Source organism: Cynara cardunculus (assembly GCF_001531365.2).
Source record: "Cynara cardunculus var. scolymus isolate 2C chromosome LG 2, CcrdV1, whole genome shotgun sequence".
NCBI classification, from domain to species: domain Eukaryota; kingdom Viridiplantae; phylum Streptophyta; class Magnoliopsida; order Asterales; family Asteraceae; genus Cynara; species Cynara cardunculus.
Window position 1 is genome coordinate 1,687,147 of NC_037529.1, and position 18,832 is coordinate 1,705,978.

The window sequence follows — 18,832 nt, forward strand, 5'->3', positions numbered from 1 at the left end:
GCAATATACGTTCTGATGGCACCAACGGCAGTCTCCAAATATATTGTAGCAAACGGAAACTAAGAAATAGCAACCGAAACAACAAAATTCGCGGCAAAATGAGAATCTATAACGCGACCACTTCCGTCTCCAATGCTAAATAAGTCGAAATCGTAACTTCGTGGCCCACCGCCATTTGTGGACTCGGATCTGGTGGTGAAACGACGAAAATCATTCGCCGCATGGCTGCATCATGAAGATGGATATCACCTCACATTCTAAGTTTCTAACAAAAATCCACGTGAAGGCTTGTTAGAGTGATTGAGTGAACGGTGACTAACAACATTTCAGTAAAATGTACAAGATTCGTTACATGATTTGTAAGTTCTCATAGCATTTTTGGTCTGCATATGAGCATTTCAACAATGGAAGAAGAAAAAACGTTAAACAGACCGATTTAATATTTGGTCAAAAACTCAAAATTGCATCAGAAAAATTCCTTACGAACAGTTGCACTCCGACGTCCTTCACCGCCGTTCAGCAACCGGCCATAGCATCGGCTGTTTCCCGTTTGACCGTTTCTTACATGATTCGTCGGAATTTCCATAACGTTAACTATGTGAAAGTATGGGAAAATGAAAAGGAATTTCCCCCCAAACGCGGGAGGAGTTAAAAAGGATAATAATAACAATTAAGATGGTGTTTGGGGTTGATTATTAAATACTTTTGAGTGTTTGGATAAACAGTTTATACTGGTGTTAAATCCGTAATAGTAAGTTTTTGAAGAAGTTAAATTATTCTAATTTATAATAAGTTGATAAATACTTTTATAAAAAAAACATAAATTGTTTCAAATAAGGAATCTCAAACACCCTCTAAAATATTTATAAAATTAATTGCTCTGAGTTAGTTTCATGCCAAAAAGAAAGTTATAGTAAGAAACATAAGAAAAGACCTCCACCATTTGATCAATTCTGATTCAATATCAACATTATTACATTAATAATGTGCACTGAGATGTACCAGATCAATTCCCTTCTAAAACGTAATTCATAGATGTGCATACGATTAAAATTGATCAAATTTTCAAAAAAAATTATTACCTTTTTAACCATAACTTCTCTTCTCACACGATAATTCGCCTACTCGCTTCATCCTAAAATAAAGTTCGCATTTTTATTTTATTTGTCCTAAAACAAGTTTGATTCAGAGGAAAAATATTCATCCATATCGAATTCAGAGGAAATTACTGGTGCTTTACACTCATCCATATCGAATTTTTCAAAAAACAAAAATATGAACTTAACGGGTAAGGCAAAAAAAAGTTTGATTCAAAATAAAATATTCATAATGAATGTCGTGACAAATATTCATGATTAATAATAATATTCATCATGAATACTTAAAGAAATGGTTTTTGAGCTCCTAAAATGTTTAACGTTTCTAAATGAACATGCCTCGACATTTATCAATAAATTATTAATTATTTCAAAATAAGTAATGTTATATTTAGAATAAACTACAAACTTGGTCCATGTAGTTTATCGAAATAACACTTTTCTGCACTTTTAGCTTCGAATTATAAAATGGGCATCGTGATATGAAAATGTCTAGATTTGGTCTATCTCTCTAAAGGCCGTTAAATTAGAAGTATTTTCATCTTTTTATCGATTATTTTTGTCTTTTAATCAATCAAAATTGATTTATGATTTGTCTGCAGTTTTTGATTGTGTAAATGATAAAAATGACAAAAAGGACAAAAATACCCCTTGACTAATAGAATTTTTTAACGGTCGCTAGAGGGAGTGATCAAATTCGGACGTTATGACAAACCATGATGGTCATCTTGTAATTTCAAAAGTGCAGATACAATAAGTGCTACTTTTAACAAACCATAGGGACCAAATTTGTAGTTTACTTGTATATTTATGAAGGAACCATATTTTTTATCACGGTCTAATTAAATGTGATGTTGCAATAGGGTCATGTGTGTAAGGGTCGGATCTCGGTGAAAATGAGAGTTAAAGTGTGAAGCGTAAGAAAGATCTCCACCCTTAGAAGCATACTATGACAAGATGTATCAGATCAATCTCTATATCCAGTGTGATTCACATGTGGGTTTTGGATTAAAGGTGATCAAGAGTCCATATGTCTTTTGATGCTTCTCGCTTAAATTTCTCTCTTACACGATCCTTTGCCATATGTGTTAAGCCATTAAAACGATATCGTCAACGCATATATAATTATGAAAACAATCATTGATGAAAAACGATAGTGATTTTTCATCTTGATTTACTATAATTTTTTTATATTGGTTTACTATAAATCTGTACATCCTGATACATTGTAAATATACATAACTAAGTATAAGATATTCAATTAAAAATATATGATTAATAAATTTATACGACGTGTTTAAAAAAGGTTTTAATTGGATTTATCTATTGCGTTCAATTGGTGATTTCACTACATTTCAATTAGTTGATAATTGTATGTTATGGGTAAATTTAAGTACTTAGTTATTGCATATGTATAAATTACACTTAATAATCACATGTAAATGTGTATTTGAACAAAATCTACGGTTGATATTCACGTGTGAATAATGCATATATTCATGTGCCATTGGGTAAAAACTTTTCACCAAGTAGATTAAATATTCAACAACCCATAGAAAAAAACCCTGCCAACGGGTACCAAAAAGAAGAGAGTGGCATGGAAAGGTAAATGAATAAACAGTAGTTTTGGGACCATGTTTGAAAAACGGGAAAGAAGAATGAAATTTCAAAAATTTGAATAATGAAATATGTAAAATGATAAAGATATGAATGTGGGAAAGGTTCATTTCAGAAGTGTTAAATATTTGAGAAGTAAAAAAATGATTTTAGTCATTTATCTGATCAATATTTACGGCTTTGACTGTGAATCACCGGATAATTCGTCGCATGGGTATTCGGAAGATAGAAGGGTAGTTGCGTAACTTTTACAAATAAACGGTAAACAGTTCATATGTGAGCCGTTAATTAGTTCATATGTGAATTGTTGAACTAATTCACAAATGCGAATCATGCGGATTCATATGTGAATCAATTAAATAGTTCATATGTGAATTACATAAGTTCATATGTGAATCGGTTGATTAGTTCATATGTAAATCACACGGGTTCACATATGCACTTGTTTTGCCACCTATTTATAAAAATTATGAAAACTATTTCTCTAACTTATGCATACCATGCGAAGAATTATCCAGTAGTTCACAGTCAAAGCCGTAAATTTTTACCAGATGAAAGCTATGATCATTTATCGACTTCTCAAATACTTACCACTTCTTAAATGAACATATGACTATATATATATATATATGTGTGTGTGTGTGTGTGTGTGTTCAAACAAGATCATGTCTATCATACAAAAACGCAAAAACACCTTTATTACATGTGATAATACAAATGAGAAGACCAGGTGGTGTCCGGAGGCGTGTCTTCCGACCTAGGTCGCGTCAAAAGTCGTCTACATCTCTGATTTAGTATCACATGTGATGGATTATAGTATCACATCAAAAACGCTTTTATTATAGTGACGTATGGGTAAACCTAGGTTGCAAAAAAGGCCGTGCACATCATTGATATAGTATCATATATGCATCATCTATACTATCTTATTAAACAAATTTAACAAAAGTCTTAAAGTCTAAAAATACTAAATGACCAAGATACCATTTATACTATCCTTATGTCATTTTTTCACCCCTCCTCTTCTCACATACACTCACCCCCTCACAACCCGATTTTTTTAAAATTATGATTTTAAATTTACATTTTATACCCCTATAATTAGTTAATTAATTTACTTTACGTGCTTTGCTTTTAAATATTTCATTTTAAACCTTTATCAAATTAACATATATAATCGTATATCAATTAAAACATGTTTAAAAAATACATTTTAATTTTAACAAGTTACACCATTATAATCATCTCGTTAATACCTTCGAAATGAGTCCAATATTGAATAAATTTTTACTTAATTATATTATTATATATACTGTGAAAAAATATTTTTAATATTTATGATTTATACTTTTATAGCTATTTATTTATATATATATTATATATTTTGGGGTTAGGCTGTCCAAATTGCACTGAATAATATGTTCTGAATTAATATGTTCTTGGGTTTTTTTTGAAATATATATATGTATTAATTCAACCTTAATCTGAGTTTCTAGACAAGAAAGAGGGTAATCAGTTGAAATTTCATTATAAAACCCATCTTTTTTGGTTTTTTCATGGCTTATGATCTGTCAAATTTGTAGTTTTCTGTATTGGTTTTGAGTGTTTATCTTAAAACTCAAGTTTCTTGGTTATTTGCTCTTGGTGTAAATCGAACACATTTGTGGAGTCGTTTAAATATGTTGGATTTCAAATATATTGGATTTTAAACTGTCATACAATTTTTTCATCGATAGTCTGTAATTGGAACCATAACTCTTATTTATTCAAATTGTATTAATATGTAATGACCAAGTGTAACATATATCTTCGTTAAATCTTATCTTATAAAACAAGTAAAACTTCAAAATCGTTAAAATTCATGACCCCTACCGTATTGCGCAGATACACATTAGTATGTGATGAAATAAAATATTGAAAGGTGAAATCATACATTGAATTAAATAAACAGGAGAATGCTATTGCTTTAATTACAATTGCTTCAGACATGTACAAGTTACTATATTACTACTCTATTCTAAAACTTCAAAATCGTTAAAATTCATGACCCCTACCGTATTGCGCAGATACACATTAGTATGTGATGAAATAAAATATTGAAAGGTGAAATCATACATTGAATTAAATAAACAGGAGAATGCTATTGCTTTAATTACAATTGCTTCAGACATGTACAAGTTACTATATTACTACTCTATTCTAAAACTTCAAAATCGTTAAAATTCATGACCCCTACCGTATTGCGCAGATACACATTAGTATGTGATGAAATAAAATATTGAAAGGTGAAATCATACATTGAATTAAATAAACAGGAGAATGCTATTGCTTTAATTACAATTGCTTCAGACATGTACAAGTTACTATATTACTACTCTATTCTAAAACTTCAAAATCGTTAAAATTCATGACCCCTACCGTATTGCGCAGATACACATTAGTATGTGATGAAATAAAATATTGAAAGGTGAAATCATACATTGAATTAAATAAACAGGAGAATGCTATTGCTTTAATTACAATTGCTTCAGACATGTACAAGTTACTATATTACTACTCTATTCTAAAACTTCAAAATCGTTAAAATTCATGACCCCTACCGTATTGCGCAGATACACATTAGTATGTGATGAAATAAAATATTGAAAGGTGAAATCATACATTGAATTAAATAAACAGGAGAATGCTATTGCTTTAATTACAATTGCTTCAGACATGTACAAGTTACTATATTACTACTCTATTCTAAAACTTCAAAATCGTTAAAATTCATGACCCCTACCGTATTGCGCAGATACACATTAGTATGTGATGAAATAAAATATTGAAAGGTGAAATCATACATTGAATTAAATAAACAGGAGAATGCTATTGCTTTAATTACAATTGCTTCAGACATGTACAAGTTACTATATTACTACTCTATTCTAAAACTTCAAAATCGTTAAAATTCATGACCCCTACCGTATTGCGCAGATACACATTAGTATGTGATGAAATAAAATATTGAAAGGTGAAATCATACATTGAATTAAATAAACAGGAGAATGCTATTGCTTTAATTACAATTGCTTCAGACATGTACAAGTTACTATATTACTACTCTATTCTAAAACTTCAAAATCGTTAAAATTCATGACCCCTACCGTATTGCGCAGATACACATTAGTATGTGATGAAATAAAATATTGAAAGGTGAAATCATACATTGAATTAAATAAACAGGAGAATGCTATTGCTTTAATTACAATTGCTTCAGACATGTACAAGTTACTATATTACTACTCTATTCTATTTAAGTACTTATATTTCATTTTTCCAATTTTAGCCTTACGTCTAACATGCGCCCATAGACATACACAGCTTCTTATAAACGCCGCTTGAAAGCCCAAAAATGCACGCCGCCGCATGGGTGATTAACATAAAACCTGGTGTGCAGGTTTAAGTCTGTTTCCTCCACCAGCGCATTTTATCTTCTGCCGGCCTTTATCCATTTATTTGTTGCTATTCATGTTTTCAATTTTGTGTATGCAATTTATCCCTTTTAAATAATAAAATAAATAGAATAATATTTAAAGGGGTAAATATATAAAATAACAACTTACTTTTATAAACTTTCGTATTATATCATTTTACTTTCAGTTTTTCTTATTACAATAATATAATTTTAAAATATTCTTTTTAGAACATCATGCTTTTAAAAATTTACCGGTTATAGCATTGAATAACCTTTTAAATTAAATTTACCCATTATATCATGTTTCTTTGCTACCTCATCGTCCATGTAGGCTGTCCGCATGTATGATAGTGTAGACATGCCATTTCTTATTATAGTATTATACTTTTAAAATTACTTTATTATAACGTCATCAATTTTTGTTACAACATTGTACTTTTAATTTTAATATTTTTGTCATTTAAACATTGTAAATGTAATCAAATATATACATACATGTATGTATGTATAGTGATAAAGTCAGGTTCATACGAGAACAACACCAAATAAGAGAATAAGAAATGGTCGAATCATAAGTGATTTTAGTATAAAATCACATGTGACTCACACGACTTTGGCTAAGACCTAAAGTCACGAGCCGCGTCAACCGCACACCCCTGCTTTAACTGTTAGCATAGTAATTTATCTGTTTTCGTATTCTTTTATTTGATTATCGTTGTATTTTAAGCTCACGTATTGAACAAAATTAAACTAATAATCTTGTTTTTTAATTTTTTTTTTGAAAGATAAAAAAAGAAGGACAAGGAGGAGAGCTTCGGCATAACCATCACCCTCACCAAGCCAACAAAAAATATTAAATAATCTTGTTTTTTAATTAACATGGATAACCAATCCGTTATGTGATCCGACTAATCTCAAAATGACCACCTGATTTGTATATAGTCCGAAATCACCACATTTAAACCTCTATAGCCCCAAGAGAAATTTGTATTCTATTTAGATTTGAACTCGAGACTTTTACGTAATTTTGACTCAAGAATCAACACATTACAAAATTAAAAGAAAATAGGTGACGTCAAATATTTTATAATTAATTTATTATTTATTAAATAAAAAAATAATTTTGGCGAGATGAGTTCAATAAACCATAGAAGTGTTCGGTCCATGCCATTTTAACAAATACGAAACCCCCACCCTTCACTTTCTCTCTCCACTTTCTCTCTCTAAACCTCTCGATTTCGACTCCCACACAGATGATCTAGCGACGCCTCTTGTCCAAATTCATCACCAACCCACGTCGTTTCTTCGCAAATCATTCATACCCATCTCCTCAATCTTCAAATCATATCCTTATAGATCGACGGTATGTCGCTCGTTCTATCTCCATCTATATATCTATATCTATATATATCTATACATACACGTGTCTGTGTATATCGTCTTTACTGCATATATGTTAGTGCCCTCAAGAGTTGCTTCAATCGTTGTTGATCTCGTTTGTTATCTTCAATGCAGGTGGAATTACCTACGTAAATTCAATGTGTTTTGCCCAGTGGGTGTTGCTAACATGCACCTCCTCTAGCTAGGTGTTACGTGAGGGTGTATTTATAAAGAGGGTTCGCTTAGTGTTTCTTTGCTGTTTTTTTAGGTGTTTGTTTTGTGGAAAGATGTCGAATAATCAGGTGGTCAAAATACCAAGAGATGCGATATCAGCATGCATGACATGCCCTATTTGCAATAAACTCTTTCGTGATGCCACTACCATCCCCGAATGCCTTCATACGTGTGAGTATTTCTGGATTATTCCAAATTCTATCATACGCTTTCAACTTCTTATGCTCATAAATCATAATCCTCATTTCATGAGTATGAATTCGATCTGGGTTTGACTTTGTGTTGTTGATTGGTATCTATGAGCTCGCAAGTCGCAATTGGGTGTTTCCATGGTGATTTGGTTATGATTCTTTTACTATTACTCGTTTAATCGGCAATCTTTTATATTATCTGGCTTGTTTAGTGAGTGAGTAGCAAAAACAGTGAGTTTTGTTAATTTGATTGATGGGGTTATGGGAATGAGTTAATTGGCTGTTCCATTGATCTGATTGATCGTGATTTTTTTTATATTGTTTGTAAATGTAGCTGTTGAAATTTGCACTTTACTAACTGAAAATTATGAACACAGTTTTTTCATTATTCTCCTGCTATATGAATCTTTTCAAACAGAGATTTACAAAAAAGGGCCATAATTTTCAGTTCCCCAAATTTTTTTATGTAACTATGTTGATTTTGTTTTTGCCCAAAAGTTCAATATCTTTGGTGTTTGTTTACTTGAAATCTTGTGATGAAATCATGCATGCCATTCTGATTAAACATATATGTTGTTCCCATTTTCATTTAAGCCCAAAGAACTGATAAGAGGCTAAGAGCCTACATTGGTTGGGGAGGGGAACTAAGGTTGCCTTATAATGGACTAGATATCTCCTCTACTAGACTCGTTTTAAAACCGTGAGTCTAGGTGTGGAGAAAACGGATAATATCTGGTACGGTTGGCCTGAGATGTTACAGATGGTAACAGAGCCAGGAATTGGAGGGACGTTGGGCTCCCAAGGGGGTGGATTGTAAGATCCCACATCGGTTAGGGAAGGGAGCTAAGGTTGCCTTATAAGGGATTGGATACCTCCTCTACTAGACGCGTTTTAAGACCGTGAGTTCATGTGTGGACAAAGCAGACAATATTTGGTATGGGTTGGCTTGGGATGTTACATTTGAGCTGAGTGCCTAAGGTTCAGCCCAGGTGTGGGAACACTCTAGTTGTAAGGTAATGAGTTAAAGATTGGATGCTTAGGTTGCAAGGAAACTACTTTGTAGTTTCATGGACTCATGCACTCTTCAAGTTTGTGACATGAAAGCTAACAGTTTGAATTTCTATGTGTATTAATTCCGGCTCAAAAAATGGGTATATTCTTACATTTTGCCTGTTGAACACCATCCAGTCTGCAGGAAATGTATCCATAAGAAGCTCACAGATGAGGAACTTGAATGTTGCCCAATATGCAATATTGATCTGGGATGTGTGCCTTTAGAGAAACTGAGGTCTCTCTCTCTCTCTCTCTCTCTCTCTCTATATATATATATATATATATATATATGCATATATATGTATATATCCTTCCTTGTTGATATCTATCTTTCTAATGTTATTGCATTTATCAACGTGCTTTAAAGTATTGTTTGAATCGTTGAAGAGAACATAATAGATATACCCATCATGTAACTCTTACAATTTTTGTCCATGTAGGATGGTCTACAAATGCATTCTGCACTATTCAGAACATAAGTAATTGAGATCTAGAATCATATTTTAATTGATAAGCATGCTTCTTAAGATGGACATCATGTTTACATTATATAAGATGTTTGTGTAACTAAATTGATCTGATACATAATATGATCATCCATAGCATAGGCATATCTAAAATGCAGATTGGTTTTGATTCTAATCTCTCACTATGGGGTTGTTTGGTTGGTTTTCCATTAAGTCCTATATAGATAAAACTGTATGTGTGGATTAATTTGTATGTAAAGATTGAGAAGATTTTTGTTTGGAAGGGTTTTTTCATAGATGAAATGAGCGTGTTTCTTAATTGGGAGGAACAAGTTTGGAAAAAACTTGATTTTCTGCATGAAGTCGGTCATTTAAGGATATGACCTTAAATGGGTTTTTAATTAAATTCATGACCTTCTGGCTTATATAGGAAAAAATGGCTTTATACTCATGAGAAGGTCATGGATTATTAAAATCTCATTTAAGGTTATATACCTAAATATCTTGCATAAAGCTCCCGCCTAAAAGCATACTGAATAAGCCACTTTCTATATCATTAAGCCACTACCAAACAGTTACATATAGCTGACCAAATAAGCTGTGAGTCCCATTAAGCTCATTAAGCTAACGGGCCCTCTCTCTGATATAGTCGTATAGCTATGCTAGTGACCTTTCTTATGTTCTATATAGAAGAGGCTGTAAAGCACATTATAAGAGTTTGTATACCTGTGCTGAATAAGTGAGTAGAAATCCGACGTTTTCAGAATATCTATTATAAAGATCCAATTTTTTGTTGCTTGCTTGATCTTATCTGTCAGTTGATATAAACCCTCTGCAAGATTCATTTCACTACTGTTACTTTTAGTTGAAGAAAGCCTCCTATTTCATGATATGTACATGCTGTTTTGCTATTGGTTGGGAAGTGTGTCTGTTGTTATTAAGCTGCTGTTGGTTTTTTAATGTGAAACTAGATTCTCAAGTATTCTATTGACAATAATGGCCAAAGCAATCACCCTATTTAAGTCAATTTTCCCAGACTTTAAAGATGGGAAGTGCGGTAAATCATTTAATTGCATAAAAATGGACTTCCAATGACATTGTTCGACTCTGCAACAAGTGCAGCTTCACTAAGAGGCTGTTTGTTTGGTTTTCCATTAAGTCTAGTATGGATAAAGTTGTCTGTATGTATTAATCTATTTGCATAGATTGTGAAGGTTTTTGTTTGGGAGTGGTTTTTCATAGATGGAAGGAATGTGTTTTCTAATCGGGAAGAGGGACAGGTTTGATAAAAATATGGCCTTTTGCATAAGCCACTTTCTATATCATTAAGCCACTACCAAACAGTCATGTATAGCTGCCTGAATAAGCTGTGAACCCCATTAAGTTCATTAAGATGATCAAAGTATCTACCCTTCTAGCTTCTCTACCATATTATCTTTTGGGGGTACTCATCATAACTCTTTTTAGGACAATCCAAGAAGTGCTTATTTAAATTATAGTTTGATGATGTGTCAATTAATGTATGGTATTGCATATTGTTTTTTGGTAGATCTTACCATTAATAAATTTCCAAGTGCATCAATTTGTTTTCCTTCCCTTTTAGATTGAAAGGAATACTTCATCTAATTAAAACCCGTTATTTGTTTCCTTTTCTTTATTTATCAACCGCTTTTTGACTATAAACATCCATTTTACAATTAGATATATCAAACCCATCAAGACATCGAACATTGTAGTCAACATCTCTTTTTCAAATATTCACATTGTCCATAAGTCATCAAAATTTTTACATATATTTACATCCTTACATTGTAGATAAAACTACATGCGTTCATGATATTACAACGAAACGAGATGAGCTAATTTACCCCCCCCCCCCCACATCCCGGCTGGGGGCGGGGTGTGGGATTTACACAAACATGACCTCTACCTCAAAGAGTAGAGCATCTATTTCCATAAAAAGAGAAATCTTGAAATATGATTGATGTATTTAATTGTTGAGGCAATTCTTGTTTTTGTCAAGCAAGCCAGACCATAATTTGCAAGACATTAGAGCCAAGATATTTCCTTCTAAACGGAGAAGGGTAAAGGCCCCTGAGGTTGTGCCTTCAGTTACGCTACCGTTAAGAAGGAAAGAGAGATCACTCTCATCACTGGTAGTCAGCACTCCCAGAGTGTCGACACAAACTACAATGACTGGGAAAAGGTCAAAAGCAGCCGCAAGAAAGAAACTGCGTGGGCCCAGTTTCTCCGTTGAGAAATCTGTCAAGAATGAGGAAGATTCCATGGATGACCACCAAGATAGCTCGAGTTCAAGGGAGATTTCAAATAAGCTCACACAGAATTTAGGGCAGGTAGAGAAGACAAACGATGCCGGCATTTGATTACCTTATTTCCATTCGTTTACTTATATATATACATATATATATATATACATATATATATANATATATATATATATATATATATATATAGAGAGAGAGAGAGAGAGAGAGGGAGGTTTAGGGGAAAACCCAAAAAAATGAAAAACTGAGGAACACCCAGGTAACCGTTTCATCTGGACGGTATGCATATGCATACAAGTAATTGAAGTTGGTTCTTAGTTTTTATGCATGTGTGCATGTTATGCACATTTGTATATTGGACGAATTGCTTATGAATTACTTGTATGCATGTGCATACCGTCTAGATGAACGATTACCAAGGTGCTCCTCAAATTATTATTATAATGCGGTTTTCCCCTGAACCTGACGCTATATATGCATATATAGGAGCATGTTCGATTAGGAACCTTAAATATTTTAGGAACCCAACAACCTCCTATTTTGTAAGTATTCATGATGAATATTATTCGTCATGAATATCTTTCACGGCATTCATCATGAATATTATATTGCGTTATTCATCATGAATACTCACAAAATGGGTGGTTCCTGAGTGTCCCTAAACGAACATCCCTCTACGTATGTATCCTTCTTACCTTCTATCAGTATCTTTAACGAGAAAATAACAATATATATGCAGAATTCCTCAACTCCTGAGCCATCCAGTGATCCTTCACCTGATAAAGAAACAAAGAATGGTAGTGGACCACGGGATGGGAAAGTTGATCTATGGAAACCTTTGAATTATTTGGTGGAAGTGGCAAATAGGAGTAAATCTTCCAAGTTTACTTCACAAAGTTCTGCTGTCAAATCACCACCACAACATACTCCGAAGAGTGAAGGACATGGCCGTAAGCCCAAAGGGCCTCCATTAAAGCGATCTAAATTTCAAGATGAGAATGGCAGGTCTGATGTGGATGTGACAGAATCGGCAAAACCTAAAAAGATAAGAAAGAATCGCAAAAACAAGGCAGATATGTTAGGAGAGTCAGATGTTGCTACTCTACAAGCTGCATTGGATGCTGATGCTAATAATGCTCCCCGGGAGAAAAGAATAAATCCTATTTGGTTTCACTTGGTGCCTTCAGAAGAACAGTGAGTTTACTTTATTTCAGCTTAAGAACACGGGGTTTGAGTCTTTTTTAGACACACAAACGTTAGCAAGTTTATAACTTTTCGTTTCTTACGTTCGCTTGTTGATACCCTTCTAATTTTTCAGGGAAGGAGAACCCTTGGGGCAGATAGAAGGAAGTTTTGTCAGACTAAAGTGAGTTCTCTTTTTTTTTTTTTGTAGTATCCTTTCTTGTCCAAAGTTTCTGGTAACCTGGAAATCTTTTATACGCCTATTTTCATAGGTGTTGTTTTTGATAGTGGGAAACATGGCAGACCTTGGAGAAACCTGTAAAGTTAAGGGAAATTTATAGAAATAGCCAAAGCTGATAGGTGGTTTCATTTTTTGGCCATTTTTCTGACCTAAATTCACTTTTTAGCGAATTCTTACGTGGAAGGCTTACACATATGCGTAAGGATTGGTTTTCGGCAAAAAAAAAGAACCCTTACGCATATTCATAAGGTTTCTGCGTAAGGATTGGCTGAATTGGGTATTTCAGGTGGATCCTTACGCAAAAACCTTAAGCATATGCTTAAGGATTTTTTTTGCCGAAAACCAATCCTAACACATATGCGTAAGGATTGGCTAAATTTGGGTATTTCACGTGGCATCCTTATGCAGAAACCTTACGCATATGCTTAAGGATTCTTTTTTTTTTTGTTGCCGAAAATCAGTCCTTACACATGCATAAGGATTGACTAAAAAGTGAATTTGGGTCAGAAAATGGCTAAAAAGTGAAACCCTATTTGTTGATTGGCTATTGATGTCAATTTCTCTAAAGTTAATCCTTTGGAGCGAAAAGTCATGGGTTCAAGTCATGAAAACAGTTCTCTTTGCAAATATTCAATGGGAAGAATGCATACATCATGAGCTTTCTCGGTAGTAAAAGTAGCACCAATAGCCGGAATACAATGGAAAAATCACTGAAATCAAAGCTTGTGATGCATTTGTATACTTTCACTATTGCTCAGAATCCTCTTTGTTTATGCAAACTGAAAACCCGAGTGTTAAGTTGTATATTGAAGATTGTTGAAGCATTGGCACCTGCTCATGATGTGGCCGAAAACTTGTCTCTAATAAAGAGAAATGCGTAGTTCCATTAGCTTAATGTCAGTTTTTTTAGTTCATCCATTGATGCTGCCAACCACAGGCTTAACTTAGAGTATCTCCGATAGCTGCAATTTGCAGGTTGACAAAAATACCCACAAGACAAAGTTTTCGTCCTTTTTGCATGCCCATCGTCTTTTGCCTCTTTAGCCATCTTAACTCATAATCCATTGCAGATCCGTGGTGCATAATTGAATTGCTTCATTTTTTTTACCTCAGTGCTTTCACTATATTGCTTTAGAGATTAGTGACTTAATTGGATAGGTTGGTTGGGACCTAGCATGGGTTTGACATGATCAAATTCTTGTGTTGCACATAACCAGCATGGAAATTATCAAATTGTCTTTGGAATTGAAGTCATTATTCGTTTGGGATATTGTAGCAGCTCTTTAAGAGAGACACGAATTATGGGTAGTATTTTTGCTGAACAGGTGGTGTTCTTTTTAATAATAATTTTACTGCTACCTGCCGAATCCGCCCACTCTTCCTCCCCTGTTCCTTGTTTGTGGTCTAAAAGTTGTACATACATACATACATATATATACATACATGCATATATACATACATATATACATGCATATATATACATACATACATACATATATATATATATACATACATACATATATATATACATACATACATATATATATATACATACTTATACGTACACAAATATATATATATACATATACAGATATTTATATGGGGAATTCCCCATGTGCGATTTAGGGGAAGACCCCCAAAAATGAAAAACAGAGGAACACCTTAATAACCGTTCATTTGTACGGTATGCATATGTGCATATAAGTAATTGAAGATGTCTAATGGTTTCTATGCATGTGTGCATGTTATACACATATGTGTACGGACGAATTACTTATATGCACATGTGCATACCATATAAATAAATGTTTATTAGGGTGTTCCTCAGTTTTTCATTTTTGGAGGGTTTTCTCTTGACCCTATATATAATGTATGTATGTATGTATAGACGAAGGATCATGTGAGAATAGGAGTTGAGGTGAAAAGAGTAAGAAGGGATCTAGACCCTTGATCACTTTTAATCTCACCCCTACCCCATGAGTTGTGCTTGATATGGGAATTGATTCGGTGCATCTTGTTCAATTAGGATTCATCCAAGGGTGGAGATCCCTTCTTACCCTTCTCACTATAACTTCCATTCTCATCAGAACCCAACCCTATATGTGTGTATATCTTCTTTGATGATTAATTTGGTTAACAAAGAAAGGGGATCTTATCTATTGGAGGAGCTACATTTTCATCTTTCTGTATTTGTCTGAACTATTTGATTTCCAATTTCATAATTTGTGAATTTTCATGTGTCTATTTTAACAAGAAAGACCAAAATAGCCCCCTTGTGCCCTGTTTGGTGTATCCTTTGTATTTGTGGTCAACAATTCAGTGACTCGGGTCAACACTGCACCCCATAAGCACCCAATACAGGATGTGGCAAAAGATTAGGAGCACTGCTGCATCCTATCTAATCATCTTCTCTTTGACTAAAACAGAAATTTCCCCAACTTCCATTTTCTTTGAACCACGATCTGTTTTATATTATTTCAACTTTTGTTCAGTTTGTTTTTTCTGCATTTCTAATCCTCCATTTACCATCTTTCTAGACATATAACTGAGTAGAGTGAGTCGGGGGAAAACCCCAAAGAAATTGAAAAACTAAGGAACACCCTAGTAACCATTAATAATAGTACAGTATGTACATGTGCATACAAAGAATTGAAGATGTTTTCTGGTTTCTATGCATGTGTGCATGTTATGCACGTGTGAATACCGGACAAATTACTTACAAATTACTTGTATGCACATGTGCATACTGTACAAATGAATGGTTGTGATTCATCAAAGTTCCAGTTCTGTTTTGCAAAGACCGTATCTGTCACTCAAACCTACCAGTTCCTCGTTGGTTATATATTAATAATACACTGGTTTTTTATGGTTTCAGGGATGGAAACATACCTGTTTCAATCATCCAAAAGTTTGTGATGAGCAAATTGAAACTTGGAAGTGAAAATGAGGTGAGTCTTTTGCTTATGTCATTTGGTCAACAATCAAACTCCATATACACACACACACACACACATATAAAAATATATAGGATCGGGTTAACGTGAGAACCACAAAAAAGATTGAGAACCATAGAACCTGTATATTCATTGATGCATATACACTATCAAAATATGTATTTCATCAATGAATATATTCATCAATGCATATCTAATATGCACGCAAGAATATATGCGCTGATGCTTATATTCACAAAATTCATTAGCGTATATGCATCAATGAATATAAATGTTCTCCGGTCCTCAAATGAACTGCCTCCTATATATATACAAATATATATTAGTGTGTTACCATTATGTTGTATGCATTATATTGTAAGAAAGGAAGAAAACAAAAACTTTCTGCTCTTTGATGTGCATAAATATGTAGCCTGGTATATTTACTCGATCATTCTGCTAAAATCTTGCAACTATTTTCATAGCGTTCTTGTACTCTTGTTTTTATTGGAAAAGGATGATCCTAGGATTCGACCAGACTAATCCCATGGCAAGTCGTGACTGAGGTAAATCCCCCAGTGAGCGCATATGTAGATAGCAGGATTCGAACCCATCCATCATGCTTAGTACCACTCTTGTGGGTTTTCATGTACTTTTGATGTGGATAGTTAGAGCATCTCCAACATGATCTCTCCATAATTTCTCAAAATTGGAGAAACAAAAATCCAAACAAGTTGCATTCAACTCCAATCGATTCTGGAGATCTCAACGTAATTATATTATTAAAAGATTCAATTATATATAAAAAAAAAAGGAGTCTCTCTCTTCGGGGCTGTTTGGTTGGTTTTCTATTAAGTCTTGTATGCATAAAGTTGTCTATGTGGATCATTCTGTCTGTATTGGGAAGGGTTTTGTTTGGGAGAGTTTTTTCATAGATGGAAGGAGCGTGTTTTTTAATTGAGAGGGACAGGTTTGGATAAATCTTGGCTTTATGTATAAAACATTTTGAATAAGCCACTTTCTATTCCATTAAGTCACTACCAAACAACTATATATACCTGACTGAATAAGCTGCGAGTCCTATTAAGCTCATTAAGTAGTGAGTCTCATTAAGCTCATTAAGTAGGTAACAAACATGCTCTTCCTCCATTTAGTTTTATTGGTGGGTTGGGAGTTTTTTCTTGGGAAAATACCAAAAGTCATTTCTTTCTTCATTTAGAAATTTTGATTCTATCCTACTTTTTCCATTTCGAATGATTTGTTGGAAATGCTCTTACACATTTCTCTGTGTTTCTTACAAAAGAACACTCCTTTGGGTATCTATATCCGTTGCTTTAACTGTCGTACAATTATCACGAAAACCATCCGTTCTTTTTGAAAAACGCACTCCAAGATTCGAATAACTCCATTTCTAGATGTCTCGTGTTGATTCCAACATTTTCTTTTTTCCAAGTGAGCGGAAATTAACCTCTTTTTTGCAGGTTGAGCTCAGGTGCATGGGTCAGCCACTGGTGCCAAGCTTGCTGTTGGGTAATCTGATGGAGCTGTGGCTTCAGACACAACCGACTTCGCAAACGGTTTCGGTTGTGATTGGATCATCGGCTAAGGAATACATGATGGAGATTTTGTATGCTAGAAAGGGTTCCGGCCTACCACCTTCGGCTACTTGAACATATGTAGCCAACCATTTCTGTTGGTTTTTATAGCTTGTGTATCAGATAATATGATGGATTACAAAGTTTTAAGTTGCTATATAGTTGTTGGTTTGTGGGTATCTTGGTTTCTAGATTTTATAGTTTATGTATGAGATGATATGAATGATTATAAAGTTTTAAATAGTTGTATGTTTGTGTTTTTTAATTTTTGGTCTTTGAAATTTCTTGTAAATATAAAAGATGAATGACAAATTGTATGAAAAAGTAACGTACTTTAACTTGATTCCTATTTTGGGTAACGTAATTTCAAAACTTTCATTTTGGTATCTAAGATATAAAGTTTTAAATGTTTAAGTACCCAAGTAGTCAGTTGAAGCATTAATCGATTACCATGCCAATGTAGCGAGTGATGTGGTATCCAACTCGGTATTATTTGCTATTCAACCCAATTTCATCTCATCACTTTACCAGTCCGATTCCGCATGAATTGCTTTCTTTTCTCCAGTCCAATCCGATTCTGCATGAATCGCATTCTCCAGTCCGATTCCGCATGAATTGCTTTCTTTTCTCCGGTCCAATCCGATTCTGAAAAGACTGAGCACAGCCTGTTGTACCACATCAGCATGGTAACCGGTTACCCAAGTACTTAAATGTTTAAAACTTTACATTTTAGGTACCAAAATGAAAATTCTAAAAGTACGTTACCCAAAATAGGAATCAAGTTAAAATACATTACTTTTTCATGCAATTTACCCAAAAGATAAAGTTATTAGGGGCAGGTTTAAATGAGAACAATAAATATTTTGAGAACCTAGGAACTAATTATCCGTTGTTTTATTCATAATGAATGTTGCCATAGGTATTTATGATGAAAATTCTTCGTAATAAAAATACATGTTAAAAATGTTGTCATATTCAGTTGCAGCTCCAAGTGGAGCTAATGCATCTTTAAGGTGGATCAAAGATTTGTAGAGTCGTCTGATGTGTTTGTAGGAAAAAGACCAACCTTTTCGAGGGACTTTTTTGTTTTTTATTGTTGA

At 33.6% G+C, this 18,832-nt stretch overlaps 1 protein-coding gene across 2 annotated transcripts; it reads left to right on the forward strand.

The window, feature by feature from the left end:
- Window positions 1-7,383: 7,383 nt before the first annotated feature.
- Window positions 7,384-17,953, forward strand: LOC112505162 (E3 ubiquitin protein ligase DRIP2-like). 2 transcript variants are annotated; one of them, XM_025109110.1, is made up of 9 exons: window positions 7,384-7,534; window positions 7,687-7,723; window positions 7,820-7,956; window positions 9,165-9,264; window positions 11,520-11,850; window positions 12,521-12,975; window positions 13,100-13,147; window positions 16,080-16,152; window positions 17,619-17,953. In XM_025109110.1, the coding sequence occupies exons 2-9, from the start codon at window positions 7,710-7,712 to the stop codon at window positions 17,805-17,807; spliced, it is 1,347 nt and encodes a 448-aa protein (XP_024964878.1). In that variant the 5' UTR covers window positions 7,384-7,534; window positions 7,687-7,709; the 3' UTR covers window positions 17,808-17,953. The 2 variants fall into 2 exon arrangements, with proteins under 2 accessions (XP_024964878.1, XP_024964885.1); XM_025109117.1 differs by lacking the exon at window positions 7,687-7,723.
- The last annotated feature ends 879 nt before the right edge of the window (window positions 17,954-18,832 follow it).

What these genes read in the sequence shown, in the direction of transcription:
- LOC112505162 (XM_025109110.1), top strand. An exon ending in CCCCGAATGCCTTCATACGT is followed by an intron (nt 7,957 to 9,164) that starts GTGAGTATTTCT and finishes AACACCATCCAG; the next exon opens with TCTGCAGGAAATGTATCCAT. An exon ending in AACTTGGAAGTGAAAATGAG is followed by an intron (nt 16,153 to 17,618) that starts GTGAGTCTTTTG and finishes TCTTTTTTGCAG; the next exon opens with GTTGAGCTCAGGTGCATGGG.